Source organism: Delphinus delphis, chromosome 3 (assembly GCF_949987515.2).
Source record: "Delphinus delphis chromosome 3, mDelDel1.2, whole genome shotgun sequence".
NCBI classification, from domain to species: Eukaryota; Metazoa; Chordata; class Mammalia; order Artiodactyla; family Delphinidae; genus Delphinus; species Delphinus delphis.
The window spans coordinates 13469493-13490728 of record NC_082685.1 but is presented as its reverse complement, the minus strand read 5'-3'; the positions used below and the strand labels follow the sequence as shown (position 1 = coordinate 13490728).

The following is a 21236-nucleotide window of genomic DNA, read 5'->3' as shown; positions in this document are numbered from 1 at the left end:
CACAGCCGCCCCCGCCCGCCTCTGACTCAAAAAAACAGGGCCCGCCCCGCCCTGGGGGTAGCAAAGTCAGCCGCACGGACACGCGGGCGGCACGTCCCCGGAGGCCCGAGCGCGTCACGGGGGCCGACGCGGAGGACCAGGAAGTCCGCCAAGTACGCGCCGGCCGGGTACGGCGGCGCCCGCACAAAGTTCGCAGAAGCAAGAGAACGATCGGGGGGCGCCCGGTGCGGCGAAGACCAACGCTGAGACCAGGGAGGTCTGCAGACGCGCCCCAGCTGTGCGCCTGGTCGCCGGGTGCCCGGCGGGCCCGCGCCGGGTGCGGCAGCCCAGCCGTGCGCCCCGGCCCGAGCCATGCGCCCGGGGGGCGTGCGCAGCTTCGCGCTGGAGCTGGCGCGGGACCCGTGCGGCGCGTACCGCGGCGGGGAGCGCCTGTGCGGCCGGGTGCTGCTAGAGGCAGCGTCACCGCTGCGGGTGACAGCTCTCGAGGTGGCGGCGCACGGCGGGGCGGTCACCCACTGGCTCGAGGGCCGAAGCGTGGGTGTAAATGCGGTGTCCAGCGACTACGCGGCCGCCGAGACATACCTGCGGCGGCGGCAGCTGCTGCTCCTAGGTGAGCCGCTCATCCCCCCCACCCCGAGCCAGGATCCTCCGGGACCCTCTACCCAGGTCTGGGCGCCCCTCTCCAAAGCCAGCCTTTCAACTTAGAGGCTGTGTGGTCGGGTGACCCTTCTCAAGATGTGGAGACCTCCTCCTCAGGTTGTGGACCCTCCTACAGGGTGGGACACCCACCTACTTACCCCCCTCCAAAACCCTCTTTTCCAGGAACTCCTCCTAGGGTCTGGGCGCGCCCCCCCGCCTCCAGAGCCGGGATGCCCTCGACCTAGAGGCTATGCTGTGGGGGAGACCCCCCCATATGGAGTCTGGGGGGAATCCCTTGGTGGAACTGGGAGTTCCTCCTCTCTGGACCCTAGGATGCCACGTTAGCCCCAGGCCTGGTGTCTCTGATTCCCAGAGAAGGCCCCTGTCTCACGCTCTGCCAGTGCCCCTTACCAGTTTTTACAGGAAGGGTTGTTCGCTAGGTTGGGGGTTCTGGTGGTGTTTGCAGGTGAGCGGGTGGGACTGCATCCCAGGCAGGGAGAAGACTTGGGGTGGGGTCACATCAGGCTGGGAGTCTTAGGTGTTGGGCATGTCCCTACCTTGCTCTGAACCTCAGTCCCCCACCCTCAGGCCATACAGCCAGTCGGGAGCAGAACAGGGCCAACAGAAAGAGTAAGTCTGTGCCCCAGCACCGTGCTATGTGGCTGAGGAGGGTGTTGGCCTCTCTGGGCTGCCCTGGCCACCTCCTCTTGGGGAAGGCAGACCTCACCATACCCATCTGCAAGATGGGCGGAAGCAGGAAGCAGCTCGAACCTGGCTCCCCACCCGCAGCCCCCTTTTTTTCCATCAGTGCACACACTAGATGCTTTGCCTACAGGCTTGCAAACTTGTCCCAACGGCCCCCAGGTGTGGGGACTCTTGCCTGAGCAGCTGTGGAAACCGAGGCATAGCCGGCAAGGGGTGAGGCAGGAAGGGGCCCTGTAGTCATTTCCCTTTCCCTGTGACTCGAGGGAAATTGGGGCTGGTCTCACCCTACAGTCCTCCTGGTCCCACTCACTGGTAGCTTCCTTAAGATACTGGAGGGGTGAAGCTTGTGGAGTTGCTTTGTGACCTCTAGTGAGGCCCTGCCCCTCTCTGGGCCTCTGGGGACCCATCTGTGAAGCGGACTGAGGGCACTGGCTCAGAATGAGCCTTCCTGGGACTACCCTGGCCGTCCAGTGGTTAAGACTCTGGGCTTCCACTGCAGGGGGCGCGGGTTCCATCCTGGTTGGGGAACTAAGATCCCTCGAGCTGAGTTTGGTTTGGCCAAAAGAAAAAACAAAACAAAAAACCCGAAAGAAAGAGCCTTCCCATCCCCCCAGGGTCACTCCATTCCCCACCTCCTCCTGGGCTTATAGCCTCTTGTCCTCTTTCTAGGCTCTCTTTGGCCCTGGGAGAAGGTCCCGGCCCCTTATTTCAGCCCCAGAGCCCCCTCCTCCGGGTACCCCCCCCCCCAGGGTGATCACTGAGTGGACAGCCTCTACCCCTCTCTTCCGGCCTGCCCTTACCCCTATCACTGATTGGTTGTGTCCGTTTATGGCCGCCGGCCCGCTGGGTGTGCCTTGGCCTCAGGGGGTCCCGGTGTGGCCTGAGCCAGACTCAAAGGGGATGGCCAAACTAGGGGGTGGGTTCAAGCAGCAGTGCATCCCTCTGTCACCAGAGGGCGCAGGCGCTCCGCAAATCGCGATCAGTGAGCTCCCAACTAGGAAACCGTGTATGTGGTTCTTCTCCGAGGAGACTGAGGTCCAGAGACGGGTTACCGCCCCAAAGGCACACCACAGCCTTGAATCAGGGGATTCCGTGAGCTTCCCCGGTACTCGGCTCTGTCTGTGAGGGGAAGAGCTAGGCCTAGAGGACAAGTAGGAGTTTGCGGAGGCGGAGGAGGGAGGGCAGGTGCTGAAAGTTTGGAAAGGAACGTCGCGGCCAAAGCGCTGAGGCGCAGCCGAGTGGCAGTGTGTCAGGAGCGGGCTGATGACTCGGGAGAGAGGCTCTGGGAGGGGTCGAGTAGGGGCTACACCGTGATTCATGCACAACCCTCTGAGGTCGGGAATGATTTTCTTCTGGCTCTACAAACGTGGAAACTCAGGTTCCAAGTGGTTGTCACTAGCCCGGGTCAGCCAGCTGAGCGGGTTTCAAATCAGAGGAGGGGGCAGTAGGCGCCCGAGTGGAGGGAGGCCCCATCCACTTCTTCCTCCCTCCCCCATTGCACAGAGCGGGGGAGACTGAGGCCCGAGGTAGTTAGTCCTAGGCTTTCAGGGCCTCGATTGGGGCCTGGCTGTTAACACACCCCTCCAGATCGGGCTGGACGTGCATCGAGTCACGTCTGCAATTGGCGGCCGGTTGATGATTAAACCGACGGCAGTATGATCTTGCTGGGTGACCTCAGGCCCGAGTCCTCCAGGCCTCAGTTCTTCCTCTTGACCCCCGGAGTCTGAGATACTTGCTCTGTCCCGCAGTGCTTCAGCCTCACACCAGGGTCCACTAGGGTAGAGGGCAGCGGGTCGCGAGCCGGGGCGTTTGTTATTTTGCTCCACGCGTGGGCGGGGCCACGCCTTTCGCCGCGCCATTGGTGTATTCCTCTCCGAGGGCGGGACCTGCGTCTCGCTCCGCCCCTCCCTGCCGTATAAATGCGGCGCCGGCGCAGGCAGTGAGGAGTTTCTGGCTCGATCAGCGAGTGCGCCTGCGCGCGCGTGGTGGGTTTGCGTTCTCAGGCTGCAGCGTCCGCATCTCGCGCCTCCGCGTCGCGGGTTCGAAGCCAGGGACCGGGCGCCGCGAGTTCGTATCCCAGCCGCGATGCTGTTCGACAAGGTGAAGGCCTTCGTGGTGCAACTGGATGGTGCGAACGCAGGCGCCGAGCCCGTGTTCAGCGGCGGCCAGGCGGTGGCCGGCCGGGTGCTGCTGGAGCTGGCGGGCCCGGCGCGCGTGGGTGCCCTGAAGCTGCGCGCGCGGGGTCGCGCCCACGTACACTGGACCGAGTCGCGCAGCGCGGGCTCGAGCACCGCGTACACGCAGAGCTACAGCGAGCGCGTGGAGGTTGTGAGCCACCATGCCACACTACTCGCGCCAGGTACCACCTGGGGACCCCTGCACGGCGCGTGCTGCGCGCTCCGGGAGCCCCTCACAGCCACTGAGCCTCCCCTTCTTGCTCCTACCTGCAGACACCGGAGGGATCACAACGCTGCCTCCTGGACGCCATGAGTTCCCATTCAGCTTCCAGCTGCCACCGTAAGTCAAATGGGGTGGAGGATTGCAGGGGAGTCCCTAAGTCTGCAGCCCCTTCCAGGTTTGGGACTCCACTGCTCGGTATCTGGGGACCCCCGAGCCGCAAGATTGTCTCCCGGGGGGGGGGTGCCCAGGAGTGCCTCGTGTCTCTCATCCCCGTAAGTCTTTGGGAATCTCCCACCCGGGAGTCTGTGGATCTCACCCACTGAAGCCCCTTCCCTCCACCCCCAGGACGCTAGTGACTTCATTTGAAGGCAAACACGGCAGTGTCCGATACTGCATCAAAGCCACCCTGCACCGGCCCTGGGTCCCTGCCCGCCGGGCAAGGAAAGTGTTTACTGTTATCGAGCCTGTGGACATCAACACACCAGCTCTGCTGGTGAGTTGCTGCCCTTGGGGAAGGTAGGATGGGAGCATCACAGGCAGGGTCCTGGCTATTTGGTGACTGGCTCCTCACTCCCTTCTCAAAGTGGGGGTCACAGCTGAGCCCTGGCAGGGAGGGAGGCAGTGGGGGAGGTAGGCATGGGAATGCCTGTGGAGTCCAGTGGAGCCAGGTGCAAGTCCCAGGAGCACCAGTTGGCTGTGTGTTTCTGGCTGAGTGTCTCACCTTCTCTGAGCCTCCTGTGCCTCCTCCATGAAACGGGACTCAGTCAGAGCTTGCAATAATAATGGCTTACTAAGCGCTCATTACGCACTAAGTGCTTGGCTTGTTCACTTCGTTTTCAGTTTAACGAGATGAGTCATATTCCTGGATCCATTCTACAAATAGTTTCTAGATTGTTAAAAGGAAACCAGGATACTAGGCCCTGCCCCAAATCCTCCTTCAGCTGAGGGTGGTTTAGAGGCTTCAGGGGGTCTGTGGTTGGCACAATGGGATGCATGTTATGTCCTTTCCCTCCACCCCACAAGGCCCCTCAAGCGGGAGCTCGGGAGAAGATCGCCCGATCCTGGTACAGTAACCGTGGCCTTGTCTCTCTCTCAGCCAAGATCGACCGCAAGGGCTACACACCAGGTAGCAGGTGGGAGGGGCTGGATTGGGAAGAAGGTCCGTGTCAGGGTTGCAGGTGGGGAAACTGAGGCCCTGCTGTCCCACCCTACAGGTGAGGTGATCCCCGTCTTTGCCGAGATCGACAACGGCTCCACGCGCCCAGTACTGCCACGGGCGGCCGTGGTCCAGACACAGACCTTCATGGCGCGAGGTGCCCGCAAACAGAAACGAGCAGTGGTGGCTAGTCTCTCAGGGGAGCCTGTGGGCCCTGGGCGGCGGGCACTGTGGCAGGGCCGGGCGCTGCGGATCCCTCCTGTGGGTCCTTCTATTCTGCACTGCCGCGTGCTACATGTGGACTACACCCTCAAGGTAGAGTATCCTCGGGGGCTGGGGTGGCTGCGTCTGCTCTGTCCTCCAGGCTGGGGTTCCCCCCGCCCCCCACCAAGACCTCCTGCCATAGAAGGAGTGTGTGGCCGAGGCTGCCTGGGCACCCTCTATCACGGCTCCTTCCTCCAGGTCTGCGTGGACATCCCGGGCTCATCCAAGCTGCTCCTGGAGCTGCCGCTGGTCATCGGCACCATTCCTCTGCATCCTTTCGGCAGCCGCTCGTCCAGCGTGGGCAGCCATGCCAGCTTCCTGCTGGACTGGGGACTGGGCGTCCTGCCAGAGCGACCTGAAGGTGAGCTCTCCATCCTGCTGTGAGGGGCATGGGTGGGCAGAGAGGCAGGTGCCCGGCTGACTCTCCCTCCCCCAGCCTCGATGCCCCCATCTGTAAAAGTGCTCAGTAACAGTCATGTTGGGAGTATGAATTCCCCCAGGATCCCAATCCAAGGGCACACAGCTCAGCAGCCCCGGAACTGGCACAAGCCAGCTCCCAGCCATTGTCCCCAATTCTGGGGCTGCCCGCCTCCTCTACCAGCCTCACCACCCTGTCTGTCGATTCCAGCACCTCCCGAGTACTCGGATGTGGTGGCCGATGAGGAGGTGGCGGCCGTGGAGCAGAGCCCCTTCCGACTACTGCAGGACCCTGACATGGGTGCTGAAGGCCCCTTCTTTGCCTACATCCAGGAGTTCCGCTACCGCCCGCCACCCCTGTACTCTGAGGTGAGCTTGGGGGGTTCAAGAAGCCCCTGTGGCTCTCCAGGCCCTGGGAGCCAAGATGAGGGTAGAGAGCCACAGATGAGTTTTAAGTAATGATGGAACTCCTATACATCCCCATACAGGTGCGAGGGCCTGAACCCGCCTTGCACCTTAGTCTGTTCCTGGGTGTCACCCCCGGGCCAAGTGTGGGAGTGGAGATGAGGAGGGTGGGGAGGGGTGTTTCTGAGCCTCCAGGGCCTCCTGAGACTTGATGGGATCGTTTCCTCCCCACCCACCCCCCCCCCGCAGGAGGATCCAAACCCACCCTCAGAGGCCGTGAGGCCCCGCTGCATGACCTGCTGAGTGGCAAGTGGAAACTTCAAGGGATGAGGCTGTACACATGCTTCCATCAGCGTGGACATGAGTGAGGAGTGGCTGGGTCAAGAACAGACCAGCCTGACTGCACTGAAGTTGGGGAAACCGAGTCTCAGAATGGGGCAGGGCCATTCCAGCATCACACAGAGCAGAGGAAGAGCCAGTCTGGAGTCTGACATCTCTGGACTGGTTCTCATAAGGTATCAAATGCCCACCATAAGATCTGAGAGACTGTTCAACCTGTCTTTGCCAGCCTGTGGTCCCCCAGAAGCCTCCAGTCTGGGAGAGACAGAGCCAGACATAAATACTTCCAGGCCCACAGGACCAGAGGAAGGGACCAAGAGCTGGGAGAGTCCAAAGGGGGAGCAGGAAGGCTTCCTGGAGGAAAGAGCATTTTAGCTGAGGCTTTGGTGCATGAATAAGAGCTCAGAGGGCAGGCAAGCAAGGGGAAGGAAAAGTCGAAGAAGGTCAGAGCCGAGTGATGTGTGGAGACCGCCCCCTTCATCTTAGAACTGGGGCTCAGAGAGCAAGTGCCTCTGTCGAGGCCACACTGCAAGGTCCGGCAGGCGAGAGGGCCCAGGAATGAGGCATTCAGGGTAGCAGGTTATCAGAGCTGTGTGGGGCAACAGGGCAACAAGGGCAGCGACTCCAGCCTTCGAAACCTTTGAAAGCCAGAGATTCTTGGCCCAGGCTAGGCTTCTTGGGGGCCCCTCCACACACTCCAGGACGTGAGAGCTGTCTGGGTATTGTATGGCCCGAGAAACCCAGGTTCGGAGTGGGACAGACAAGACCAGCTCCATCACTTGCAAAATGAAGATGTGGGGCCCCTTGTTCAAGAATTCAGAATTTCAAGACGGGGACAGCAGAGCATTAAACCAGGCTGCGGGGACAGAGGTCAGCCTGGGGTGACACAGCAGGGCCAGTGTGCTTCTTCTGGGCACCCCCTGTGTCCTGGAGGGACAAAACATAATGGGGCAGCTGGACAAGCCCCCAAGTGCAGAGTCCCAGCCCAGGCTGAGGCAGGACCCTCGCCTGGGACTCTGCATTTCCGTTAAGCCTTAAATCGTTCTCTTTTGTACAATTATTTTTTAAAAATAAAAGCACGGAGGAAGAGACTGTGCTTAGTGGTTTATTGCCCTCAGGTGCCAAGGAACCTGGGGTGGCCTCGTCCACCATCTTGAGTCTGGATCTCAGATGGAATTCCAGGCTGAGGAGGGTTGAGGGGCCCATTGTCCAGAAGGTGAAGGTGAGACCCAGGGACACATAGGGAGACAGCTCGGGCTGGCGCCGGATGCGTTCACCTCGTGCAGTAGCAGAGGCTGGGACCGTGGATGGTGGAGGGCAGGCAGAGGCCTCATCTGTCCCCACAGAATGGAGATGAGGGGGCAGAGAGGTGCCAAAGGCAGGAGGAGCCTGCCTATCTATGCAGTCTGGGCTGGTTTTGCTTTTACTGTGGTTCAATTCATACGCCATCGGAAAGTGTACAATTCCCTGGCATCCCTTTCCAGTGTTGGGCCACCATCACCTCTAGCTAGTTCTAGAACATTTTCATCAGCTGCTAAGGAGATCCTGTCCCCATGAGCAGCCCCTATTCCCCCTCCCTTAGCGCCAGGCAGCCACTAATCGGCTTTCTGTCGCTGGATTTGCCGGTTCTGGACATTTCGTGTAGATGGCATCGCAGGATACGCGGCCTTTTGCGTCTGGCTTCTTTCGCTTAGCATATTTGGAGGTTCAACCCCTTTTGTTGCAGCATGACGCAGTGCTTCAGTCCTTTTATGGCCAAATGATATTCCATTGTGTAGACGAACGACATTTTATTTATCCACTCACACCCTGTTGATGGACATTTGGGTCGTTCCCACCTCCTAGTGGTTGTGGCTCACGCTGCTGTGGTCGTGCTTGTACGAGGGTTGGTTTGAATACTCACAGCACTTTAAGGCAGCCCTGGCGGTGTGGAGGTTGTCATATTTCTGGAGTTGCAGGTGGGGAAAGTGAGTCTAACGGAATGAGGTAACTCGCCCAGGGTCTCACAGTAAGGACTGATGGAGCTGCCACTCAAAACTGCCCCTGGGGCTTCCCTGGTGGCGCAGTGGTTGAGAGTCCGCCTGCCGATGCAGGGGACGCAGGGTTCGTGTCCCGGTCCGGGAGGATCCCGCGTGCCGCGGGGCGGCTGGGCCCGTGAGCCGTGGCCGCTGAGCCTGCGCATCCGGAGCCTGTGCTCCGCAACGGGAGAGGCCACAACAGTGAGAGGCCCGCATACCGCAAGAAAACAACAACAAAAAACTGCCCCTGGAACTCTGGAATCCATACCCTACAGGCCATGTGACACCCACGTGACACTCCCTGACAGCCTGGGCTCCACCCCAGACCCTAGGCCACACCCATATGGGCGGGGCCCAATTAGACCACCCTCTGAGAGCCCTGGCTTTGCCCACCAGCCTGCCCAAGGTAGTGAAAATTAACTAGCAGCCCAGAGTGGCCATGGGCAGGGCTGAAGGGCAGAGACAAGGGGTGGACACTGGGAGCTCTGGGGTCAGGCTTTGCTCTCTGTGTGATGATGGGCCGGTCACTCGTTTCTGAGCCTCAGTTTCTCCATCTGAGACTCTGGAGCACCTCCTCTCCACCAGTCTAAATTTGGGCGCTGATTCCCAGTGATTCCTAGTCGTGGGGTTCACCCAGCCCTCCTAGTTCCATCCACCCTGGGCCGCTGGTCTGCCATCAAGCTTGGAGCTTGTCAGACTTGGGGTTCCTTGGGGCCTGGCAGCAGAGAGGAGATGTTCCCTTAACACAGTCACCCAGATCCAAGACGGCAGCCTCAGGAGGGGCTGAGTTTCCCCTCAGCTGGATTGTGGGAGACACAGATCCCAGTTTCCAGATCCATGTTCCCAAACTGAGAAGAGTCTTAGGTGTTTATTGCATTAGCGGGTGTGGGTACAGTTCTATGAAAGGTTCCCCCAGGGGGCTTGGGAGGACAAGCCACCTCATGACCCCAGGACTCCTGCGTCTGCAACTGTCTGGAACCTGATCCCTAAAGGAGGCAGATTTTTCTGGTTCAGATAAATGACCACCAGGATGGAGCTGGCCCAGGCAGCCCAGAATTTGGGGAACTCCCTGAACATAGAGAGGGGCCCACAGAGTGTAGAGAAGGGTGGCCAAATGTTCTTCTAAGATAAAATCCCTCCCCTCCTTGGTCCCCTAAGACCACCCACCCACCTCTCCCTCCAGCTCCCCCTCCATCCCTGGCTGCTACTCAAACACCCCAAGCTGGTTCCCACCTCAGGGCCTTCGCACATGCGGTTCCCTCTGCTGAAAGGCTCTTCCCTATAGCTGGCTCCTCTTTACCCACCAGCCTTATCTTGTCAGGGATACCCCAACCTAAAGTCACCACCCCTCATCACTCCCTCCCCTATCCCCCTGTCCTATTGTTTTCATAGCCTTCATCAGTCTCTGAAATTCGTATTTAGATATTCACTTGTTTGTCTGAGACCTTGAGGGTGGGGCTGGGTCAGGGCTGTGTCCCTGGACCCAGCACACAGCACGTATGAGTGACTGGAAGGGACTTCCCATCTACTCTGGTGTGAACAAAGACTCTGATGGGGGTGGGAGTGTCACTGCCTCACGCTTTTTCCCAGGACCCCCTAGAATCAGACCTGTCACCCGTTCAGAGTCAATGCCAGTTCTCTGTCTCTCACTACTGTCTCTCTGTCTCACCATCTTTGCCTCCCCCATCTCCGCCTCACGTTGCTCTCTCACTGTCTCTTTGGCTGTTTCTCTGTCATTGTCTCTCTCGTATCCTCTATCTCCTCCTGTCTCTGACATACCATCTCTGCATCTCTGTGTGTCTCGCTCACCATCTCTCTTGGTCACCATCTCTCCATCTCTCTCAGTCTCTGACTCTTTCACCGTCTCTGTCTCCTGCCCTGGCCGGGCCAAGCCTGGGGCATGGGGTGACAGGCAGGCAGGGCGCCTGCTGCTTGTTTTCTACCCTCACTGGCAACAAGCCCAGCCGGGCTGCTGTTCAGGAATCCTCCAGCCGCCCTGCTCCAGCCACCAGGCTCAGCCACCACCAGCCTCTCCTCCCAGCACATTCTGTCCTGAGCAGGGAGCGCTGGGGCAGGGCGGGCGGGCGGGCAGATGTGTTCCTGCCTGGCTCCAGTTACAGGACAGCCCGTCCCGGTGACCCTGCTCCCCACCAGCGCTGCCGCCTGCCGCCTCCCCTCCTTTCTCTGGGCTTAGATCTTCCTGAATGGGACCCTCGGCCAGCTCATCCCCACCTCAGGAACTTTGCACCTGCTGAGCCTTCCACCTGGAGCTCCTCTCCCCAGGACGTCTCCCTTGTGGACCTCCCTGTCCCTAGATCAGAGAGTCTCCTCAGTTGGATCTTAGTTCCCCGACCAGGGATCAAACCCGTGCCCCCTGCAGTGGAAGCTTGTGGAGTCTTAACCACTGAACCAGCAGGGAAGTCCCATACTTACATGTTTGATTTACGTGTCTATTACCCCAGGGCCCCACTATATCCGCAGCACTGGGCACACGTAGTAGGCGCTTGGTGACTATTTTAGAATTGAAGAGAGCCAGAGCCTCCCAGGCTCACACACACGGCTCCCCAACCCCTCAGCCTGCCTGATCTACCCCAGCCTCTGCCTCCTTCTGACCCTGCCGCCCCCGCTGCTGTTTCCCACGCCCTCTCCCCCATACCAGGAGTCTCCCAGCCCTCCCACCTTTGTCCAGGGAGTTCCCTGCACCACCAGATGCACCTTTTTCTCAGCAAGGGGCTGGGTCTGTCTTTTAAGCTCTCTGGGCTGTACACACAGGGCCAGCCATGATGCACACACACGTGCAGACACAGAAACGGGCCCGCAAACTCGGGCACACGCAACCCAGAAACCACTAACAGACCCACATGCCCTCTGACACCTGTCCAAACAGGTACGACAACAATGACCATGCTCATCCCAGCGCAGGGCACCCATGGCTTGAGGGTCTGTGGGGTGTTCACGTGTGGAGTCCCCCAACTCTGAGAAGGTTATGGCCTCTCTACAGGTGGGGATAGGACGTGGGATTTGAACCCATGCCAAGGTGTACGCAGTCTTGTCCACACGCGCTTCTGCCCTCGCTTCCCCAACCCGGGAGTCATCCCCAACCTTGTTTTTGATGTTCGGGTAAGGCCAGGAAAGCCCCCAGAAAGCGTCAGCCTGGGCAAGGGGCCAGGAGGAAGTGGTGACTCAACTGGTGGCCATCAGTGCCTGCCACGTCGTGCTGCCCCGTCTCGGGGGGGAATCACAGAGAGCAACATGAAAAGATGGGGGAAGGAGGTGCATGGTAAACTGGACCTCTGGATGGTGGGGGGGTTGGGGAGTGCCTGGGTGGCCCCTCTGTGCTCCAACACCTCAGCCATGCTGAGCCCGATTCACAGGTGGGGAAACTGAGGCAAAGAGAGCAGGTGATTTGGCCCAAGGCCCCCCAGCCAGGATTGAGCGGGCAGGGGACCCCTAAGTCCTTGGTAAAAGGGTCTTTAGGGCACCTACTCTCCCCGAACACCTTTTGGTGGGCAAAAGGGACCGGGTTGGACTTCCCCAGTGGCCAGTGGTTAGGAATCCACCTGCCAATGCAGGGGACACGGGTTCGATCTCTGGTCAGGGAGGATCCCACACGCCGCGGAGCAACTAAGCCCGTGCGCCACAACTACAGAAGCCCACGTGCCTAGAGCCCGCGCTCCACAACAAGAGAAGCCACCGCAGTGAGAAGCCCGCGCACCACAATGAAGAGTAGCCCCCACTCGCTGCAACTAGAGAAAGCCCGCGCACAGCAACGAAGACCCAACAGAGCCAAAAATAAATAAATACATAAAAGAAAAGAAAAGGAGCCAGGTCCACTTCCTGCTTCCAGATGTGGACATGTGACCAGGTCTGGCCAATCAGAGCTTTTTCTTACCACAGAACCAGGGACTGGTTCAGGGATGGGCATGTGACTCTGGCTGGGCCGATCACTGTGGGAGTTTGGGGACTCCCTGGAGGTGATGTTAGTGACCATCTTTGCCACCATGACAAAGACAGCAGAACAGAGTCCGGAGGCATTATGGTGGAGTCCACAAATACCCCCCACACCCTGTGAAGTCAGGGTGGGGCCAGAGGGAAGGATGAGGGCTGGAGGGTCCTGGGAGGGCTTCCAGGAGGAGAGGACACTGGAGTTGGGGCTTTGATGGATGAAGAGGAGTTCACTGGGGAACTAGAGAAGAGCATTCCAGGCAGAGGGAACAGCCTGTGCAACCCAGCAGACAAAAGAGAGCCAAGCATGTCCTCAGTCATCCCAGTGGCTCTGTGGGGCTGGAGCATAGAGGGGACAGCTGCAGATGTTTGTTTATTTGCTCCTGGGCTGGGTCCTCCCCCACCTTCACCAACCCCTAGAGGGTGAGGCCAGTTCTGCTTCGTTAGCTGCTGAAGCTCCATTAATGTTTGTGACGTAGGTGGCCCTCCTTTTGGAGACACAGAGGATGGGATGGGTAGAGTGGGTGGTGAATGGGGGGATTGGATTCAGGGGGCAGGAGAGCCTGCGGTTGCATGGGCATGGCCCCAGGAGCCAGGAGGAGCTGGGCCACAGTCCAGGCAGAAAGGGGCAATTCCCTAGCTGTGAATCCTGGGCCCCGGGAATGGTGCTCCAGAGGGAGGCAGGCTAGAGCTCAGGGTCTGGACTCCAGGCACCACCTCTTCCTTCCTGTGTGAACTTGGGCTAGTGGCTGTACCTCTCTGAACCTCAGTTTCCTGATCTGGAGTCTGACCTTACTGTAGGACAGGGTCAGTACTGGGGTACAGAGGGGGTGCAGGATCTGTGGAGCTAGATGGGGGGAGGGGTGCTGAGGCAGTAGGGGAAGGGCTGGGCCTGTCCAGAACATTCCACCAGCAGTTCCCAGCCTCTTTGAAAACAGGAAGCCAGTTCTCAAGGGAGCCCCCAGCAGTGCTTCCTGAACCTCCTAGTGACTCAGTCTGGGGGGTGTGCTCACACACATGTGTGTTTGCAGACGGCCTGGAAATAGGTGGAACCACCAGCGTGTGCGTGTGTTTGTGTGTCTGCCTTGTCTGCGGAGTTGCCCAGAGGCGCATGCACACAAGTGTTATGTACTTGAATGTGGTACGCATCTCAGTCAATTCAGGAAGCAGATGCGGGCTCATTGGTGCATCTGCAAGTCTGGGTCCAGGTGTTAGGCTGGGTGTCTGTCAGCAGTGGGTACTGGTGTGCCCTGGTAAGCGCTAACTTGTACTGGAATATACTGGCTTGTGCCAATACGGGCTGACAGATAGGAGCCTATGCGACACTCCCCAGGACTCTGAATCCCCAGGTAAGCCCTGATTCAGCTGCCAGTGGTCACTCTGGGTTCCCTCTCTTCCCTGCTCCAAACGCACTATGGCTCCTCCTGGTCCCCAAGGCCCTGCAGAGCCCCTGTGACTGCTCTGCCCTCCTTTCCTTTCATCTGCCCCTCACACGTCAGCTCCTGGCTCACCTGCCTCCTTGCTGTTCCTGGAGACTGCCAAATATGTTCCTGCCTCAGGGCCTTTGCACCTGCTATGCCAACTGCCAACCTACTCTTCCTTCCCCTCCTCTCCATCTCTCAGGCCTCAGGACACTGGCCTGGGGCAAGACACCCCTCTCCTGATTCTGTTGCAACTGTCTTCCTCTCCTCCCCTAAGTCCTGACCACAGGCCCCAGCTTCGGCCACTTCTCTCTGCATCTTAGGATGGATGAGTGGCCTCACTCTATAAGCCTCAGTTTATTTTCCTGTAACCTGGGGCCAATCTTGGTGTGGCCTCACTCACCCAGAGTCACCGGGAAAGTGGAAAAGCCTGGATTCAAACCTGGGCTAGCCTGATCTAAGAGGCTTTGTCCTTTCCCATATTAAGTGGGAGACAACCAAGGGTCCAGGACAGTCTAGGGTTACTCAGCCACAGGGACCAAATGGGGCCAAACTGGGGCCTCCTGCAGGTCACGTTCCTGGGATGCCTTTTTCTTGCTCTCAAACTTCTACTCATCCTTCAAAACCCCATCTCCAATGCCCCTTTTCTCTAACCCAGTTCTGACCTCACAGGCTGAGGGCATTTACGTCTGGCCATGCCTATCCCCTCCAGACAGGTCAGAGCTGAGGCCTCTCAGGAGGCTAGCATCACCCAGACAGGTGTGCAGGACCATGTTTCTCACATGCCAACTTCCTGGAGCTGGCTCAGGCCCCCCCGCCATGCCTGATTCCCAGGAGGGGCCTCCTGCTGGCTTATCACTCTCAGGACCTGCCAAACTCTGTGGTTTAGAAGGGCAGGCAAGATTTTTTCATTCCACCCAGAGGCCCCTGTGTTCTGGAAACTCCCTTACCCAGGCCTTCAACCCCCCTGGCCTTGGCTCACATCAGCTCTGCGCCAGGCTGATTTATCTGTGAAATGGACCTGAGACATTAGTGCAGTGGGGGTTTCTTGCTGGTGTCTCAGTGCCCCAGCCCCAGGGCAGCCATGGGGGCTATGAAACAAGGCTCAGATCCCGTCCCTTCTACACCCTCCCCAAAGCCTGTGACGTCCCATGTGGCCCAGCCCCCACAGCTTCCATCACAACAGATTCAGTCCCACCTCAAGGCCTTTGCACTTGCTGTTCCTTCTATCCAGAGAGCCCTCCCTCACTCCTCCCAAGACGCTCACCTCCTCCTCCAGGTCTAAGTTCAAACATCCCTTTCTCGCAGGCCCCTCGGCCTCCCTGACCGAAGCTGCGCTGCCTCGTTCGCTCTCTCAGCCCTTCCCTTGTGCTTCTGACAATTCATAATTATGACGTATTGGTGAGTTCATTGTCGTCTTCTGCCTCCCCTCTGTAATGGGAGCTCTGAGAGGGCAGGGCTGCAGCATGCAGTGAGTGTCCAGTGGACACGCAGTAACAAAGGAGAGTGCAGGAACCTAGAGCATGTCCTCCTAAAGGAGAGTCCCCAGCCTCACCCCTGGCCTCCACATCCTTGTTGCTGCCCTCCCGCAGAGCCTGCTTGGTGTTTGCGGCGGTGGAGGGGAGTGGAGCAGAAGGTCCTGCTCAGTTATTCACACACTGGCCTCTCATAAAACCCTCCCCATCATGATCCGGAGCCCCCTTTCCTTCCAGACTCCAAGCCTAGAATGGCCCTCATTTTGACCTCCTCAGCCCCATAGCACAAGTGGGAAATCCAAGGTCAGGAAAAGTTCCGCCCCTACGTCCAGGCTGAGTGTGCCCCTCCTCTACTCATAGTCTGGCCATACCTTACCATCACCTTCCAGAGGAAGTCCAGCTCCTCGGTGCAGGGTTCAAGGTCCTGCCCAAGTGTGCCAAGATCCTTCCTTTTTCCTTTGCCTAATTCTCAGTCACCCTTTTGGTCTCATCTTGGTTGCATTTCCCAGTATTGACTGTTGACACAGTCTCGGGACACATTAACTGCTGTCAGAGACCAAATAGTCACTGCACCCAGAGTGTCATCACATCACGCTTAATGTGACTCGTACAAAGTACAGGGATGCTTTGCACGGTATACAAACATCGTGGACCATTGAACTCGCTGTTTGCACAGTATAGGAACAACAGGAACTATTGAACTCGTTGTTGGCCCAGTACATGAACACCATGGACCACTGACTACTAACAGGATACTAAGCATAGCATAAGGAACAGCCACTGCCTGAGAGCTTAGATCAGGAGTCAACAAACTTTTTCTATAAGTGGCCGGATTATAAATATTCTCAGCTCTGCGGGCCATACAGCGTGTGTTGCAGCTAGTCAATTCAGCTCACTTGAAAGCAGCCACAAACAATACTCAAATGAGTGAGCGTGACTGTAACCCAATAAAACTTTATTTGTGGACACTAAAATTTGAATTTCATGTAGTTTTCATGGGTCACAACATGGTCTTCTTTTGGTATATGTCTTCAATCATGGAAAAGTGTGGAAGCCATTTCTAGGTCTGGCCAGAGCTGCCGTTTGCCAGCATCTTGATGAGGCGCTAGATGGTTAACAAAGTATCAGGATTCACTGTTTACAAAGTATCAGAACTCTGTTTAAAGTGCTTCCAGATCTCCAGCTAAGAAATATTAGGGCAGGTTGATGACTAACAGTGTCTGACCATTGACAAGTTAACGGGTATCAGGACTGGATATTTACAAAGTATCAGTACAAAGCAGCCGGGATGGCTAATGGGTGTCAGGATCTGGGTTTAAGTCGGACTCAGCCACTGGCCCCAGCACCGTACTGACCAGATGGGGCGCTGCTACCCATTCTCAGAACCCTGTTTACCAAGTATCCAGTGACGGGGCTGGCGGCAGGGTATCGAGTCACAGGGCAGTCACACTGAGACTCGGGCACTGTGACAACTCTAGACACCAGCTGTTTACAGTGACATGAGACTGGCTGTTTACAGGAGACTAGCCACCCTGCTTCCGGATGCCGGAATCCGGATGGTGGGATGGGTTCCTCCTGCTTGCAGAGGGCCCTGGTTCTGGGGACCCCTTTCCTTCAGCTGCTTCCAGCACCAGGAGTGAGAGTGAGGAAAGTGCCTCTGACCCAGGCGAGGTGGGGCTTTTGCTCATTCAGGCTGGGATCTTTGGAGGCAGGAATTGAGCACTGAAGGCAGTGGGTCCCATGGTACCAGTTGGATTCTCCATCTGCCCATCCCTGGCTGTGCCACTTCAGGGACATCAATTAACCTCTCTGGGCCTTCACTTCCTTATCAGTAAAATGGGCACAATGATGGATCAGGGTTGCCAGACAAAATACAGTGTATCCAGTTAACTTTGACTTTCCGATAAACAATAAAAAAAATTTTTTTGGTATAAATTTGGACCATGCATCATTTGGGGATATACTTATGCTAAAAAATGTATTGGTTGCTTATCTGAAATTTGAAGTTAACTGGGTGCCTAGATGTTTATTTGCTAAATCTGACACACACACCCTTTTTTTTTTTTTTTTTTTTGACTGTGCCACATGGCTTGTGGGATCTTTGTTCCCCAACCAGTGATTGAACACAGGGCCATGGCAGCGAAAGCGCTGAGTCCTAACCACTGGACCGCCAGGGAATTCCCTGACCCCACTTTGATGAAGCCTCAACCACAGGAGATTGTGAAGTTCCTGAGGGGATCCCAGGCACAGAGAAAGTGGTACCACTGACGGTTCACCATCCTTGTCTCTCCCAGGAGCTCATGGGGATGGGTAAGTTCTGACAATTGGCTCATAAATACATCATCTGTCTCTGAGGACCAGAGCCTGGGTTACAAGAATAGTGCCCTTATTCAAGAGTTTTCACTAGAACCATTAGCAAGAGGCCCGGGACAACAGGGGTTCCACAGGAGGGCAGGGGGTCTGAGTTTCTTCATTCACAGTGTGTCCCCAGAACCCAGAGTCTGGCCCGGTGCCCTGCAGGGCTCGGTAAAGAGTTACTGAGTGAATGGCAGATGAGATTCAATAAGTAGTTATTGAATTCAGTGATGGAGCCCATCACTCTTTATTGAATACTTACTGTATGCCAGGCACCCCAATTCTTGCCTGCCCAGGACTCCCCATCAACGAGGGAGATGGATATTAACCCAGTCATCACCATAAATGCAAAATTATAACTTGGACAGGACCTGCCAAAGGAAGACCCGCCCCCCCGCCCCCCAGTGCTTGGACCCCTAGCATGGAGTCCAGGAGGGCTTTCTGGAAGATGTGATGGAGACCTGGAGGGGGAGAACTGTAAGTGTAAACAGAGGACAGAAAGTTCCAGGCAGAGGGTACAGCATGTGCAAAGGTCCCAGGGTGGGAGGGAACATGATGATTTCAAGAGCTGTTTTCATGCCAGGCCCAGCTCCTCTTGACCATTTACAGCCTCCAACTGTAAATTGGATAGTTGGTAAAGCTATGTTTATGATGCAGGGCAGGACAGGACAGGACAGGATAGGACATTGTGTCCTGAATCGCCCACAGAGAGAAGGATGAAAGCCCTAGCACATCCTCAGCCCTGGCAGGGGTGAGACAAACAGCACCTAGCAACGTCTCTGCCCTGGAATTTCCAGAGTCGCCTGCCTCCCAGGTACCCCAGGTATACAGTCCTCTCCCATGATGCCCTGGCCACCTCAGGAGACAGGCTCGGGAGGAATGGGACAGGGCCACAGGCTGCTGGGTGGGGTCAGGGGGCAGAGAGAAGAGCTTCAGGATGCCCAGCTGGGAAGTCTCAAGGTCAAGAACCAGGGCTGGGGTGGCAACAATAGCAACCACTATAATAGTAATAGTAGCAGCTGACACCTATGAGTGCCCAGCCAGGCCTTGCTGAGACAGACCTCATTTAAAAGCCACAAAAACCCCACCAGGAATGTCAATTGGTGCAGCCACTGTGGAAAACAGTATGGAGGTTCCTTAAAACAAAACAAAACAAAACAAAACATAGAGCTACCATGTGATCCAGCGATCCCACTCCTGGGTATATATCCAGAAAAGATGAAAACTAATTTGAAAAGACGCATGCGCCCTAATGTTCATAGCAGCACTGTTTACAATAACCAAGACATGGAAACATCCTAAATGACCATCAACAGACGATTGGTTTAAGATATATATACACAGTGGACTATTACTCAGCCATAAAAAAGAATGAAAGATTGCCATTTGCAGCAACATGGATGGACCTAGAGAATATTATGCTTAATGAAGAAAGTCAGACAGAGAAAGACAAACATTCTATAACATCACTTACATGTGGAATCTAAAAACTAACACAAATGAATCTATATACAAATCAGGGACTTCTCTGGTGGTCCAGCAGTTAAGACTCTGTGCTCCCAATGCAGGGGGCCTGGGTTTGATCCCTGGTCAGGAAACTAGATCACGCATGCCGCAACTAAGAGCCCACATGCCACAACTAGGACCCGGTACAGCCAAATTAATTAATTAATTTATAAAAAAATGAAATCAGACTCACAGACATAGAAAACAAACTTATGGTTACCAAAGGGGAAAGGGAAGGTGGGAGGGATAAATTAGGAGTATGGGATTTTATGATACAAACTACTCTATGTAAAATATGTAAGAAACAAGGATTTACTGTATAGCACAAGGAACTATACTCAATATCTTGCAATAACCTATAATGGAAAATAATCTGAAAAAAATACATATATATAACTGAATCACTTTGCTGTACACCTGAAACTAACAAAATATTGTAAATCAACTACACGTCAAAAAAAAAAAAAGTCCCTCCAGGCTGGTTCCATAACTATCCCCATTTTACACACAGAAAAACAAGGTCTGGAGGAAGAAGCTGCTGGCTGAGGACTTGTAGTGACCCCAGGATGCAGCAGGTCTTAGTTTTGGTTGTTATGACAAAAATACTAAAGGCTGGAGAGCTTTAACAGCAGAAATTTGTTTCTCACAGTTTGAGAGGCTGAGAAGTCCAAGATCAAGGTGCCAGCAGATCTGGAGTCTGGTGAGATCCCACTTCCTGGTTGGCTGCCTTCTTGCTATGTCCTCATGTGGCAGAGAACAGAGAGATGAAAGAGACTCTCTCATGTCTCTTTTTATAAGGGCACTAATCCCATCAATGGGGGCTCCAGCCTCATGAGCTGATCACCTCCCAAACACTACATCTCCTAAAACCATCACACTGGGGATCGGGATTTCAGTTTATGAATTTTGGGGGGACACAAACATTCAGTCTATAGCAACACCCAGCTTCCCTTTTAATGCTCACTTTTGAGGTGAGGAGATGAAAGCCCAGCATCCAGGACCAAAATTGAAGCCACTGGACCCACTGGGCCATTTGTCTCTAGCCTCAGTAGTACTGGCTGTAAAATGGGACTTTGGCCAACTGTGGATGTCCACAGGTAGACCCTTCACACCAGGCCCTGGGCCCACTCTGGGCTCAACTCAAGGGGATTGGGACTGTGGCAGGAGGAACCCCCATCTCCCCTCCAGTTGAATCTGTAACTCTCTCTAACTTACTGTATCCAGTGGGAAAAAACAAATGTGCTCACTCAGTACTTATCATTAACTGCATACCTGCAGTCGGGAGGGAATGGCTGTAAAGGGGGCCTGATGGAATTTTTGGGGTGATGGAAATATTATATCCAGATTGACAGTTCCAAGACTATGCATTTGTTAAAACTCATCCAACTGTAATCTATTGTATGTGAATTATAACCTAACCAAGCTGACCTTAAAAATAGGTATATGATATTTTATTTCGAGATTGCAGGGAAAAGGCAAATAAGAACAAAATCTAAATGCATTATACAAAGTCCCCTGTTTTGGAAACTCGTGCAAGGAAGAAAAGTGAAATCTTAATTATACCTTTTGTAACAGTCTTTATGTTAAAGTCTATTTTGTCTGATATGAGTATTGCTACTCCAGCTTTCTTTTGATTTCCATTTGCACAGAATACCTTTTTCCATCCTCTCACTTTCAGTCTGTATGTGTCTCTAGATCTGAAGTGGGTCTCTTGTAGACAACATATATACAGGTCTTGTTTTTGTATCTATTTTGCCAGTCTGTGTCTTTTGGTTGGAGCATTTAATCCATTTACATTTAAGGTAATTATCGATATGTATGTTCTTATTGCCATTTTGTTAAATGTTTTGGATTTGTTTTTGTAGGTCTTTTTTCTTCCTTTCCTCTTTCATCATTGTTTTCTCTTGTGATTTGATGACTATCTTTCGTGTTGTGTTTGGCTTCTTTTTCCTTTTTTGTGTGCAAATCTATTCTAGATTTTTTCATTTGCAGTTACCATGTGATTTTGATACAGCAGTCTATATATATACATGATTTTTTTTTTTTTTCAGTACGTGGGCCTCTCACCGTCGTGGCCTCTCTCCCGCTGCGGAGCAGAGGCTCTGGACGCGCAGGCTCAGCGGCCATGGCTCACGGGCCCAGCCACTCCGTGGCATGTGGGATCCTCCCGGACCGGGGCACGAACCTGTAT

The 21236-nt window shown here is 55.5% G+C and overlaps 1 protein-coding gene across 3 annotated transcripts; it reads left to right on the top strand.

Moving 5' to 3' along the window:
• On the top strand, nucleotides 1-7416 carry ARRDC2 (arrestin domain containing 2). 3 transcript variants are annotated; one of them, XM_060008075.1, is made up of 8 exons: nucleotides 1-610; nucleotides 3795-3861; nucleotides 4090-4237; nucleotides 4768-4870; nucleotides 4959-5215; nucleotides 5363-5525; nucleotides 5793-5950; nucleotides 6236-7416. In XM_060008075.1, exons 1-8 carry the CDS (start codon nucleotides 352-354, stop codon nucleotides 6287-6289), a joined length of 1209 nt encoding a protein of 402 aa, XP_059864058.1. In that variant the 5' UTR covers nucleotides 1-351; the 3' UTR covers nucleotides 6290-7416. The 3 variants fall into 3 exon arrangements, with proteins under 3 accessions (XP_059864058.1, XP_059864057.1, XP_059864056.1); XM_060008074.1 differs by lacking the exon at nucleotides 1-610 and adding an exon at nucleotides 3297-3703; XM_060008073.1 differs by lacking the exon at nucleotides 1-610 and adding an exon at nucleotides 3297-3703 and having other exon boundaries at nucleotides 4959-5525.
• The last annotated feature ends 13820 nt before the right edge of the window (nucleotides 7417-21236 follow it).